This window comes from Arachis ipaensis, chromosome B06 (genome assembly GCF_000816755.2).
Source record: "Arachis ipaensis cultivar K30076 chromosome B06, Araip1.1, whole genome shotgun sequence".
Lineage (NCBI taxonomy): Eukaryota > Viridiplantae > Streptophyta > Magnoliopsida > Fabales > Fabaceae > Arachis > Arachis ipaensis.
In genome coordinates, this window is record NC_029790.2 from 21623450 (window position 1) to 21636820 (window position 13371).

Genomic DNA, 13371 nt, shown 5'->3' on the forward strand with positions numbered 1-13371 from the left:
ATTATGTCCTTTATTTTATTTAATTTTGAATATATATATATATATATCTCGTATGTGCTATTCACTCCAATGGGCAATGGCTATTTGCTCTCTGTGTAGCCTACATTCAGTAATGGATATTCTTCTTAGCTCCTTTTTCAGCACTATTACAACGGTAAATAATTTATAAATTTAAAATATGATAAATACTATTAGTTTTAGGTAAGGAAAATAGTTTAGTATTTTAAAGTTCAGTAGTGGCCTTTGTCATGAATAACATTACTTTTGAACACACCTGACTGAAATATTTATTTAAACTGTGAAACTAACTAAAAAGGAATTTCGCACTTTCACTCAAAAGGAGTCCAAAAAATACAGTAAACTCTTTAGTCTTTACCCTATTGTGCGTAATAAATTACTAATACTGTAATACATACATTAATAACCTATGCCAATAATACTAGTTACAACTTACAACAAAGATTGAAATTTGAGAGGACTTAGACTTTAATGTGAAATTCAGAGAGTGGAGTCAAAGTTTACAGCAGAATCTGGCAACCAATCTGGGCCTTGAATAAAGGACTGCACTGTGAATTTGACAGCATCGGTTTCAGTTAGAGAGGGGTTATAGCCAGCCCACTTAACCCGTTGCGAGACATCGGATCCAGGCCCAGTGTTGCGGTACTCACCGTAAAATATAGTTTTTGGTGGATCGACATTGGCAACCCAGCTTATCCAGCCCACGGGCTTCAAGAAGGAGGCGATATCGGACTGCATGATGACGGTGGTGGAAAAATCCTTCCAAGGGCGGCCAAGGTAGGTAGGGGCCTGAAGATCACTGGCGAAGGCAGAGAAGGAGCATTTCTGGATGACGATGCCGGTGTTCTGGTTGGGGTCTTTCTTTCCCTGCGCGGTTATGGTGTTGAACTGGTTGGGGAGAGGCTGACGTGGCATGATCTTGCAGTTCTGGAAGACCACTGCGGCATTGCCAAAGATGAAGTCGATGGTGCCGGTGATGTCGCAGTCGCGGTAGAACTGCCTGTTGGAATGGGCGTACAGTGTGTCCTGGAAACCCTCGAACGAGCACCTGTAGAACACTGATTGGTCCGCCCCTGATCGCAGTGCCACCGCCTGATGCTTGTCTGCGCCTGCCGTGTTCTTGAACCGTATGTCCTTTGCAATGAAACCCTTTCCCTTCACAGCTGCATTTATCATAATATATTTGTTAGTCAACTAATTAATGAATTGGAACCCCCACACTACAGAATTGCATTGCTTTGCCAACTTAAGTATTGTTCATAAATAACAGGTGAATTAGCTATTCTACCATATCAATTGTCATTATCAATATCATTCATATACAGATGGAAGCAGTCAAGCAGTATAAGAGCAAGAGCATCTAGCTGGAAGACAGGGTCAGCTGCACATTAGCTCTTCACGCATCTATAGTCATAAATTGATTAAATTCCATTTCTACCGCCTTAATTCATTCGGTGACATCTTATGCACAATTAATAATTAAAAATTATTAAATAATTTAATATTATTATTCAATAATTTTTGTTTATTAATTTTCCGTAAAAATAACAGTGAATTTCTACTTATTTGTACAACCAAACCGCCGTTGCTATGTCAATAAAGATATTTGCATCATATTTTTCTTCTTTGTTATTATTATGGAAAATATTATATGCGCTATATTTTTTTTGTGTATTTTTTATATAGCTTCTAATTTTGATATTAAAATTAAATAATAAAATTCAAAAAATCATACACAAATATAATATAAATATACTTTTCTTTATTGATATACATCAATTTGGACAAATCTTTTTTATTAATTATTACTCTCTCCCCCCGAAACAAGTGGATGACTCAAAAGGCAGGCGTATTGATCATAATCATTTATGATAAAAATTAGATGCGCACATGGTAGGCCATCAAACATGCAGTGATGAAAAAGATCAATTTTTTTTTTTTTTTCATTAGCGGCTACAGGATGTTCTAGTGATTAGGGCGGACCAAACTGTTGGCCCCCCAGAAAAACAAGAGGGTGCAGATGACTGAGATGAGATCAAGATCACAATGTCACATGGTCACAATCATACAGTATAGGTTAGCAGATGCACACAAATTAAAAAGCATTTCTGTTTTATAATGTTTCTTATTGTTTCCACTCACATGGCACATGCCCCAAACTTGTTTCCTTTCAAAATTTCTTGTAAATTAACCCAATTTATTCCACTTCAACATTTGAAACCAACCACTATCTATTTGCCAAACTCCAAACTTAACTTACCATAAGTCCATAACTCTAACAACAATGCATGCTGTTTAATTACTCCTAAACTTAATGCTAGTACAAGAAAAGGATAACTTAAGGGCTTAAAATTTTAATTTCCATTTTTCTTGTTGCTTACTCTTGGAAGCTTAATTTAAATATTAGTATTTTAGAATATATCTCTATATAGAATAATGAAATTAACAAAAACTATTGAAAAGGTTCAACTCTCCTTATTAGACTTGCTCCAATCAAAGTAACTAATGTACTTCAGTAAACTTTCCATATTTCTAAACTGCTACTACTACTACCTTAATTGTGTCTCACTGTCTCTCTTGCGTGTAAAGTACATCATGCATCCAGAGCTAAACCCATCGGATAGTTTATTGCTAAATCGGAATCCAAGCTCGTGGAAGAAATTACAATACTCTTATGATCTTTAATTAATGTGCTTCAGATTAGTATAATTACGGAAAGTAGCAGTGTCAAATTTTAAATAGTAAGTGTGAGCTAGCTAGAAGCATGCAATCGAGAGCAGTAATCCTAAGCCATGAATGGACGGAAAGAATAAATTACCGAAAGTGGCAGTCTCAAAAGTGGGAGTGCCGTCGATGAAGTTGCGGCTGCCGGATATGATGGTCTTGTCACTTCCATCACCGTAGATCATCACATTCCAAGTGTCCTTATCCAAATCAATGTTCTCAACATAAGTCCCTGCCTTCACATATATCACGAATCTCTTCTCGCTCTTCTTCTTCACGGCAAGCACCGCCTCCTTTATCGTCTTGTACTGCGCACTCCCATCGCTCGCCACCACCGCATCCGGCGTCGTTGTTCCCGTCGCGGTGTTCCCATTATCCAGCAGCAGCCTCCTCTCCGCCGCCCCCACCCACTCCGGGAACCCCAGAAGCCGCCGCCTGTTCACCGGGCTGTTGAATTGGGAGAGCAGCCCCAGGATCCTCGTCACGATGGCCAGGCTGTTGCTCGAGAACTCCGTGGAGTTCTTCATGGTGGTTTTCATGTCCTCGAGGGCGGCGTTGGCGGCGGTGGAGTTATTAACCTCCTCGAGGGCGTCCAAGCAGGTATCTTGGTTGGTGATGGCGGCGCTCACCCAGGTCTTAATGTCACTGATCTTGGTGGTAGATGGTAGCTTGCCGGCGGCGTCGAGGGTGGAGACGGAGTCGTTGAAATTGGCGACAGCGTCGGCGAGGACCGTAGCACAGACATCAATGGCTTTCTGGAGACGGGGTTCCTTGATGGAGGAACGGAGCTTGAAAGGATAATGGGAGAGGTTGGAGAGCTCGTTAATGGCTACGCGGAGGGAGAGGCTGAAGAGGAGGTGTGGGTCGGTGGTGTTGGAGTAGTCTGGGAGGGACGAGATGCTCGACATGCACGACTCTGGGTACTGGGTGACTTCGCACACGGCCCTCAGAGAGGACACCGGGGATAGCTCCGTTGAGGGGCCAGAGGAAGAGGAACGGCGGCTGTGTAGGACGGTGCCTAGGACGGCGGCGATGATGACGGCGATGAGGACTATGGAGGAGACTATGAGTATGATGAGGCGCTTGCGAGTCTTCTTCTGGAAGGCTTGCTGCTCTGCCTCGTCCACTTTGCCATACCCTTTGAACGAGTTTATCGAATCCATTAATCACTGAATCAGTTTTTGTATGATTCCCTTTTTTCTTTGGTTGGTGTTTACAAGTGAAGAGTGAAAACTGAACAATTCTAGAATAGGAAGAGATATCATTGCCTCGCGGCTTTATTTATAGTGTGTAGTTTTGCTAAAACAACACAAGTCTCCCTTGCTTTTTTGGTGACTAAACATAACACAAAGAAAAAACACCTAAGAGAAAGAGTAGTACTCCTCTCTAATAATAATGTCTAAATTATTAGGGGGTTGTAACCACTCTAGGTACACCTGCTTGTTTAAAGCAGCAGTCTTAGCCATTAAATCAGCCGCTCTGTTTGCTGTACGCTGGATGAGCACTAAAATAGCTGTCCAATTGCGCTGAAGCATCTCTTTGATTTTGCCAAGCAGATCAGAGTCATTCGTAATCATGCTGGTTGTGCCTCGCGAAACAAGAAGAAATGCATCAAGATTATCAGTTTCACATTTCACATCTTTATACTCGCAATCCCAAGCCATAACAAGCCCTCTCCAAATAGCATGAAGCTCACAAGAGAGACTTTAATTCCCTCCTTTTCACCTGATGCATGCCCACCTCCACTCTCCCCCTTATTGCTCTCGCCGGCATGGCCGGCTGCCTCGCTATGTGCCACCCTCGAAGACTCTCCCCCGCTCTCTCCACTCTCCATTTCAAAATTCAAAATTCTAGATTTCACCGATGCTTCTTCCCTATGGCTAATGACTTATGACTATATCCAGTCAATGAATTTATTAATTTCACAAATACAGATTATCAATTAATGAATGAATACAAATACAGATACAGATATAATTAATAAAAGACACGGTTTCTGTACAGTTGATTTATAGTTACTTGTATTATTTTCCCTTTTATTTTTTGCATTTAAAGTAAAAATTAAGAAAAAATACAAAATAAAAAAATTTGTTTCTTCATATAAAAAATACGAGTAATGTTAAATTGTTTTTACATATAAAAAATATGAGTAATATTATATACATTACTTTTTTGTACACTTTTCCTTTTTAGCACAGAAATGATTGATAAGAAAAACAAAGTTGTCTTTTATATTATAAAAAATGCGTATAAAAAGAAGTGTATACAAATAATAGTTAAATATCATTTCTCAAAAAATATATGTTCAAAAGATTTTACAAATATAATTTTTCATTTATTATACTACTTTTAATTTCAATTTGATTATTAGTAAGGTGAGTTACACAAAAAAGGTTTAATTTCATTATTTATAAATAGGGTAAAGTATACCTTTTGTTCCTGAAGTTTGGCAAAAGTTTTAAAAATACTCCTAAGTTTTATTTTGTTTCAATTTTGTCTTAGAAGTTTTCGATTTGTATCAAATATACCCTAGACGGCTAAATTTTCAAAAAATTTAAGACCAATCTAACAACAATGCATGAAAATTATGCTTGATTTGCTTATGTTGAAGGTTGTTCTTATAAAATTGTTATTGAATTTGTCTTAAATTTTTTTAAAAATTAGCCGTCAGGGATATATTTGATGCAAATCGAAAACTTTTGGAACAAAATTAAAACAAAATAAAATTTAGGAATATTTTTAAAACTTTTATCAAATTTCAGAATAAAAAATATACTTTACCCTTATAAATATTACTTAATAAAAGAAAAGTTATATAATAATAATAATAATAATAATAATAATAATAATAATAATAATAATAATAATAATAATAATTCTTAATGACAATTTGTTTTGTCACTAGTATAAATAAAAATAGTCGTTAACATACTTATCGAAAATTAAACATTAACATCTAATGCTTGTTGCTACAAATGTTTTAAGTAGTAATTATAGAGTAAAGTATCGTTTTTGTCCCCAACATTTGGAGTAAGTTTTAAAGTTATCCCTAATGTTTCAATTGTCATATTTAAGTCTCTAACGTTTTAAAATTGGCTCAATGTTGTCCTGCCGTTAGGGATCTGTTAACAGAATTGACGGCGGGACAAAATTGAGACGATTTTGAAACGTTAGTGTTCCGAAGGTTACCTGAAACTGTAGGTCGATCTCGGTCGAGATCTGCGGTGGTGGTCGGAGCTGACGTGTCCGACTTGTTGGACTTGGTGGTGCTGCTGATCCTTCGTCACCGGAGGGTGGTGGTACCTGCAAGAGACTCCGATGCTTAAGTTAGCATGGGCTTTTAGCAAGTATTTTATGTAAAATCAGAGTATGAGTTATACCTGGGTGTTCCAGTGTATTTATAGTAGTGTGGGCTGACCTTTCTAGATAAGATAAGTTAGTTATCTTATTTTATCTTTAAGTGAAGTCATCTTATCTTTAAGGGGGACCGCCTTTATCTTTCTAGGCTTTAGCTGCCTTTAGATTGGGCTATGTCCCTTTGTTTGGGCTTGCTTGGGCTTCTTGTGGTGATTTGGCTGAACTCTTTAAAGAAGAGGTCGGGTGACCTGTCATGAGGAGGTCGGTCGCTTTGTCTTCACTCAGCCCGAGTCGCATAGCTCGACCTAGGGTATGAACAGTGCCCCTGCTTGAGCTCGGTCTTTCCTTTTAGGTCGTATTTTGCTTAGACTTCGACCCCTTCTTTGAGGAAGCCGTGCTCGAGCAATTTGTCTTGCGTCGATTTTGTATGTCTTCAGCTGGACTCCTTGAATGCAAAGCATTTTTTCTTTTTTCCCCTTTAGTTGTGGCGCGCGTTTCGCTTTTCTTGGAAACGTGCGAGGGTTTAAAAGCTCATAAATATCCCTTCGCCGTTTCCTTTTTCCCTCTTTGCTACTTCATTTTTGAAATTTTTAAAGTGTCATTTTACAGTTTCTTTCTCTAATTCCTCTTCGTCTTCTTTGCTCATCGTTTGCAAGGAGTTTTGCTCCTTCTGATATCTTCTGGTTTACACTCCTCTAAGCTTTCCATCTTCTTTGCTCGAGAGCGTTTTGTTGGCGCAGATTTGGTTGCTTGCTTCTTCCTGATCCTTCCCTCGCGCTTGCTTCTTCATCCTCCACAGGTTGGTATTTTCTTTCCCTTTTATGTTTTCGATAGTCGCCTTCTTGTATGTCTCCGCTGTTGCGTGTGATTTTTACTGATTTTGTCTCTGAGAATCCTGAACCCTTTGAAAAAGATTGTATCTTTCCTTTCAACATTTTGTTTTCACGATTTTCTGAAAAAGCTTGCATCTTTGTGTGGAGTGATGTTACTAGAGATGTGTTTTCTTGTTGCGAGATGTTTAGGGCATAGACCATCGATTTCCTTCTTTTCTGGTTCTTGCCTTGTTACTGCCTCCAAAGGGTGCCCCTGGACTTTAGTATGAATCCTGGGGTTTTCCTTTTACTGTCGTGTCTGACTCTTGATGTTCATATGTTATTGTCCGAATTGTTTCCATATTTGCCCGAATTTTTTTGTAGTAACCCATTTTTTCTTTTTCTCCCTGTAGGAATAGTTAAACTATGTCTTCCCGCAAAAACATTGTTGAGATGTCTACTAAGATCCCGGACGGCATGTCTGACTGGCTGGACTCCATAGTTTTGATGTGTGTTATAGTTGCTGACCTTGAGTATTGTGTGTGACTTAAGAAGCACCATAGGATTTGTAGTAATAGGGATCAGGAGAAAAATTATGAGTTAGTGTCACCTGACCCTGAGGAGAGGGTTAGTTTTCCTCCTTTGACTCAAGAAGAATGTCCCTTTTTCTATGCTTATGGCTATTTCTTTAGTCAACTGAATATTACCATTCCTTTTACCCCTTTTGAGACCGAGTTGTTGTGGTCCTGCAATGTAGCTCCTTCTCAGCTCCACCCGAACTCTTGGGGCTTCATAAAAATCTTCCAATTGTTGTGTCAGGAACTGGATATCTGACCTACCCAAACTCTTTTTCTTTATCTTTTTGTGTTGACAAGCCTGAGGCAGCTAAGAAGAAAGCTTCCTGAGTTTCTTTCCGAGCTACCCAAGGAAAGAAAGTGTTCTCTATGTATGATGAGTCCTTTAAGGATTTTAAGAACTACTATTTCAAGGTCCGATCTGTTGAGGGTGTTTATCTTTTTTTCTTGGATGAGAACAATGAGCCTACCTTCCCATTATGCTGGCAAAAGAATGTAGTAGTAGCTTGGTATTCTTGGGAAAGTCTGGATGAGGTCGAGCAGGCCTTTGTGAATGTATTAGAGGAGAACTGGAGCGAGCCCCCTCATCTTTACACGAAGAAGTTCCTAGGAGATCCTTCCCTTCTTCGTGCTGAATTAGGTAGTGGCCGACTTCTTTATAGTCTTATTTTGTGGTTGAATTTTGCCTCTTTCTGTTTGTGACTTCTTTTCTTGGTTGCTGTTTTGCAGAGATGGTGAAATCCATGGACTCCATGAAACACTTCCGTCGGGCTAAGAAAGCAACAGCTGCTCAAAACATCTTGGCGAAGGCTTCTGGAGAAGGATCTACCCAAGTTCCTCCGAAGAGGCCGACCTCAGACACTTCTGGGCCGAGAAAAATCATCCCAACTCCTCAGGTTCGTGTGGTTCCTTCTGCTCCTCTCCAGTCAACCTCTGGTGCTGCCTCTTCTCCTACTGCTGGTCCTCCTCCTAAAAAACAGAAGACTGTGGATCCTTATGACTTGGATGCCCCTGATTTTGATGTTGTGGGGTTTGTTGATAATCAAATTGCTCGTTATGGTCGACTTCCAATGGATGATGTGTCCATCCTTCATCACTTGAATTTTATTACCAGTAACAGTATTCAGATGGCCCATATGGGAGCAGCTCTATTCTGTACTATTCAGGGCCCAGTCCATGCGACTAAGGCTTTTTTGGAGGATGCTAAATCGGATTTTGATAGAATCAAGGGGGTGAAGGATGAGCTTAATGCTAGGAAAATTAAGCTGGAGTTGGATTTGGAGAAGGAAAAGTCCCGGGCTACCAGGGCTGAGGTGGCTGCAAATTTGGCAGAGGAGATGGCGAAAAAACACAAGGAGAGTTACACCCGCACTTATGCCGAGGTGTTGGAGCTGAGGGAGAGGCTTGATTCTGCCCGTGTGGATTATGCCGATCTCCACAGGTCCGAGTTCTCGCTCCTGAACTCGACCTCACTCTCTTCAGCCTGGACAATGTGGTGGAGGATGGCAAGATAGTGCCTACTCCGGATGATGAAGATGACGGGCCTCCTCCTGCACCGCCAGCCAAAGCTTCTGCAGCCACGGTTTCTTCAACTCCTTCTGCTGAGGTCGACCATTCTGAACCTGATCCAGATTGTCAAATTTTTAATCGGGAGGATGGGACTGTAGACGCCACTCCCATGAAGATCAGTCCTCCTCCTTCAGCCACGGATGCTACTACTAGGGAAACTTTGGACCCCTTATGATTTCTTTGTTTTATCTGTATAGCCTGATTTGTGGGCTTTTGAACTCTATTTTTTGTAACTTTTGATGTGGTGGATTTCTCTTGACTTTCAGTTGCTTCTATGCAACTTTATTTTGAAAAAAATACTTTTAAACTCTTGAGGCTGCCTCTTAGGTGGCCTTTTGAGTATTTAAATGTTTTTTATTTTGATGGGTATGTTTCTCTAATATACTGTTTATATCTTTGCAACTTTCGTAGATCTTTATAGAGTATTGGTACTCTGCTGTCCAACCTCTTTTTGATCAGATCCTGTTTTGTCTGTCTTCTGTTCAGGCGAGATGACCCTTAGGGCTAACTTGTCCGACAACTTTTTAGTGTTCTGGTAGAACCTTTTTAGTTAGTCTGAACAATTTTGATAGCCTTGTCGTGTTGCCGTGGCTTTTTGGGCAAAGCTATGTCCCTTTTAGCACACGTTTTTCGTTGGTCCGACTTCTCTTGTCGGTTCGAGCCGTATCTTTCGTTGGTCCGACTTCTCTTTGTCGGTCCGAGCTTTAACTTTTGTTGGTCCGACTTCTCTTGTCGGTCCAAGCTGTAGCTTTCGTTGGTCCGACTTCTCTTATCGGCCCAAGCTAAGTTATTTTTAGTAGTCCATTTTTAGTCAGACCTCGTCAGGCCACTTTTTATGGATTACTTTTTATAACTTCTTGCATTAATCTGTTTTTACCGCTTTCACCTTGCCGACTTTGTCGTAATCAGGCGATGAATTTGGTTTTCACCTTGCCGACTTTGTCGTAATAGAGCGATAAATTTGGCTTTCACCTTTCCGACCTTGTCTTAATCGGGTGATAAATTTGGTTTTCACCTTGCCGACCTTGTCGTAATCGGGCGGTGAATTTTCGCGTTCAAATTAATGCGTCTTGGTAGGAAACTTTTTAGGAAATCTGAAAAAATTTATTCAAGTAGAAAATAGGCATATAGAAAAGAATGTATACATATGAGTGCTTACCCTTCTAAATCGGACAATTTTGTAGATCTTGGCTTAGCGCCTCATTAAAAAACCTTTTCAGGAAAACGAGTGCAGCTTGACCTAAGATCTTTATTACTTTCTAACTATAGTACCTTCTTAGGTTACAGGCATGCCATGACCTTGGTAGCTCTCGTCCCTCGAGGTCGGACACCTTGTAGTAGCCTTTTCCCAGTACCTCTACAACTCGGTAAGGTCCTTTCTAGTTAGCTGCTAGCTTCCCTTCTCCTGATCGACCTGCTCCGATGTCATTTCGGATTAGGATGAGATTGTCATTGGTGAAGTTTTGCCAAATTACCCTCTGATTATACCTTGAAGTCATTCGACGCTTTAACGCTTGCTCTCTAATCCGAGCTCTTTCTCGGACTTCTGGAAGTAGGTCGAGCTCTTCCCTTTGATTTTGGGAGTTGATCTCTTCATTGTAGAGGATCATTCTGGGGGATCCTTCCTCTATTGCCACTGGGATCATTGCCTCCATTCCGTAAGCAAGTCGAAAGGGTGATTCTCCTGTGGTGGAGTGTGAAGTTGTCCGATATGCCCATAGGACTTGTGGGAGCTCTTCGGCCCAAGCTCCCTTTGCACCCTGCAGTCTCTGTTTTAACCCAGTTAGTATGACTTTGTTGGCAGCTTCTGCCTATTCGTTAGTGAAAGAGAACTGAAGATTGATGGCTTAGAAGTTATAATAAACTCTCGTTGCAAGTATAGTTACTAAACCAAGCAATCAAACATTCTTACAAATGTTTTGGTTGTCACAAGTAACAAACCCCTTTAAAATTGATAACCGAAGTATTTAAACCTCGGGTCGTCTTCTCAAGGAACTGCAGGGAAGTATATTCTTATTATTGGTTATGAAGATTGTAAATCGGGGTTTTGAAGATGAGGAACAAGTAATTTAAATTGCAATTAAAATAAGTAAAAGACTGTAAAATAAATAAATAACTGTAAAACACACTTTTGGCAAGGTATGAGAAATTGGAAGTCCTATCCTAGTTATCCTTATCAATGATGATGAAAATTGGATCTTAATTCCACTTAGTTAGCCTTTACTAGAGCAAGGGAAGGTCAAGTGACTAATTAGTTTGATCTTCAAATCCTAGTTAATTCCTAGAAAAAGATTGAGATTATTGAAGTTCAATTCAATTAGCAAAGATAACAATTATCGATCACGTTGAGTTTGATAACTCCTGAGTTACTGATTTCTTAACCAAGACCAAAAGGGGAAAAGTAAATCTACTGGAATAAAAATGTCTTCAGATTGGAAGCAACAGTAACATAAATAAAAGAGAGCAATAATAAACTGAAGTACCTCAAATAACATTAATTTAGAGAATAATCTGTAACATAGAATAATTCATAAACTAAATTGAGAAGATAAATAAAAAGGAATGTTGAACCTGATAAAAAGAGATAATCCTGAAAGCAAAAGAAATCCTAATTCTAAATCCTAAAAGAGAGAGGAGAGAACCTCTCCTTTAAAACTACATCTAATTCATCAATACTAACTAATTGGAGACTCTCCCCTAATGGATGCATTCTCCCACTTCATAACCTCTGATATGTGCCTTCTGGACTTGGATTTGGGCCAAAAAGGGCTTCAGAAATCGCTGGGAGCGTTTTCTGTAATTTTTGGTGCGTGGCCTCTGTCACGCGTCCGCGTGGGTCATGCGGTCACTTCAGTCATGCGTCCGCGTCATATGCGTTTCGCTTATGGCGCGCGATTGCGTCAATCACGCGGTCGCGTCACTGCTATTTCGCGTTGGCATGCGGCCGCGTCATCCATGCGATCGCGTCACTGCCAGTTTCTTCAAAAACTCCGTTTTATGCTTTCCTTCCAATTTTGTATGTTTCCTTTCCATCCTTTAAGTCATTCCTGCCTTAGATGATCTGAAATTTCTCAACACACGAATCACGACATCAAATGGTAATAAAGGGAAATTAAAATTATTATTTTTAAAGCATAGAAAACATGTTTTTCACATACATCACATAATAAAGAAGGGAAAGTAAAACCATGCAATTTATATGAATAAGTGAGTGAAGGATTGAATAAATCAGTTAAATTAGGCACAAAATATATCATAAAATATGGGTTTATCAGTTAGCTTGTGGGTGTTCTACGGATGTGAATTGGTGCTTTATTTTCAAGTCAGCTACCAATTTCCTGAAACCTGTATCAGTAAATTGAGTGCCATTATCTGTGGTGATGGAGTAAGGGACCCCAAACCTTTTAATAATGTTCCTGTATAGAAATTTCTGACTTCTTTGAGCGGTGGCATTGGCTAAGGGCTCTGCCTCAATCCATTTTGTGAAATAGTCCACCCCTACAATGAGGAACTTGACTTGTCCCAATCCTTGGGAAAATGGTTCGAGGAGGTCTAGCCCCTATTTTGTGAATGGCCAGGGTGACGTTACACTGATGAGCTCTTCTGGTGGAGCGATGTGGAAGTTAGCATGCTTCTAACATGGTGGGCATGTCTTGACGAACTCTGTCGCTTCTCTGTGTAAGGTCGGCTAGAAGAATCCAGCTCGGAGTATCTTTTTGGAAATAGCTCATGCCCCCAAGTGGTTGCCACACATGCCACTGTGTACTTCTTCCAGGACTTCCCTTGTATTGGAAGTCGGTATACATTTTAGGAGGGGTGTTGAGATCCCTCTCCTATATGAGGTGTCGCCCACCATAGTGTAGTACTGTGCTTTTCGTATCAACCTCTTTGCCTCCTTCTTATCTGTGGGGAGTGTCTCTGTCTTGAGGTAGTTGATAATGGGGGTCATCCACCCTTGATCCAGACCAGATATGGCTAGGACCCTTTCTTCCTCTGTGATTGATGGGCTTTGTAATGTTTCCTGGATGAGGCTTCTATTATTTCTCCCTGGTTTGGTGCCGGCTAGTTTTGAGAGTGCATCCTCCCGAGCATTCTGTTCTCGAGGTATATGTTGGACCTCATATTCCCTGATCTGCCCGAGCTGTTCTCTAGTTTTGTCGAGATATTTTTTCATGGTAGGGTCCTTAACTTGGTAGCTCCCTTCTATTTGTGAGGTAACTACTTGTGAATCACTGAAGATGGTGAGCTTTTAGATTCCTACCTCCTTAGCCAGCCTCAAACCAGCCAGTAATGCCTCATATTCAGCTTGATTATTT

At 40.1% G+C, this 13371-nt stretch overlaps 1 protein-coding gene across 1 annotated transcript; it reads right to left on the reverse strand.

Annotated features, from left to right (window-relative positions):
- LOC107646162 (pectinesterase 3) lies at nt 276-4053 on the reverse strand. The gene is made up of 2 exons (XM_016350363.2): nt 2837-4053; nt 276-1181 (listed from the first exon to the last, which is right to left on the reverse strand). The coding sequence occupies exons 1-2, from the start codon at nt 3903-3905 to the stop codon at nt 499-501; spliced, it is 1752 nt and encodes a 583-aa protein (XP_016205849.1). The 5' UTR covers nt 3906-4053; the 3' UTR covers nt 276-498.

Excerpts from the sequence above, each read along its gene's own strand:
- LOC107646162 (XM_016350363.2), bottom strand. The coding sequence starts at position 3,905 with ATGGATTCGATAAACTCGTTCAAAGGGTATGGCAAAGTGGACGAGGCA. Across the intron at positions 1,182-2,836 it reads TTTTGAGACTGCCACTTTCG|CTGTGAAGGGAAAGGGTTTC; the intron begins GTAATTTATTCT and ends TGATAAATGCAG.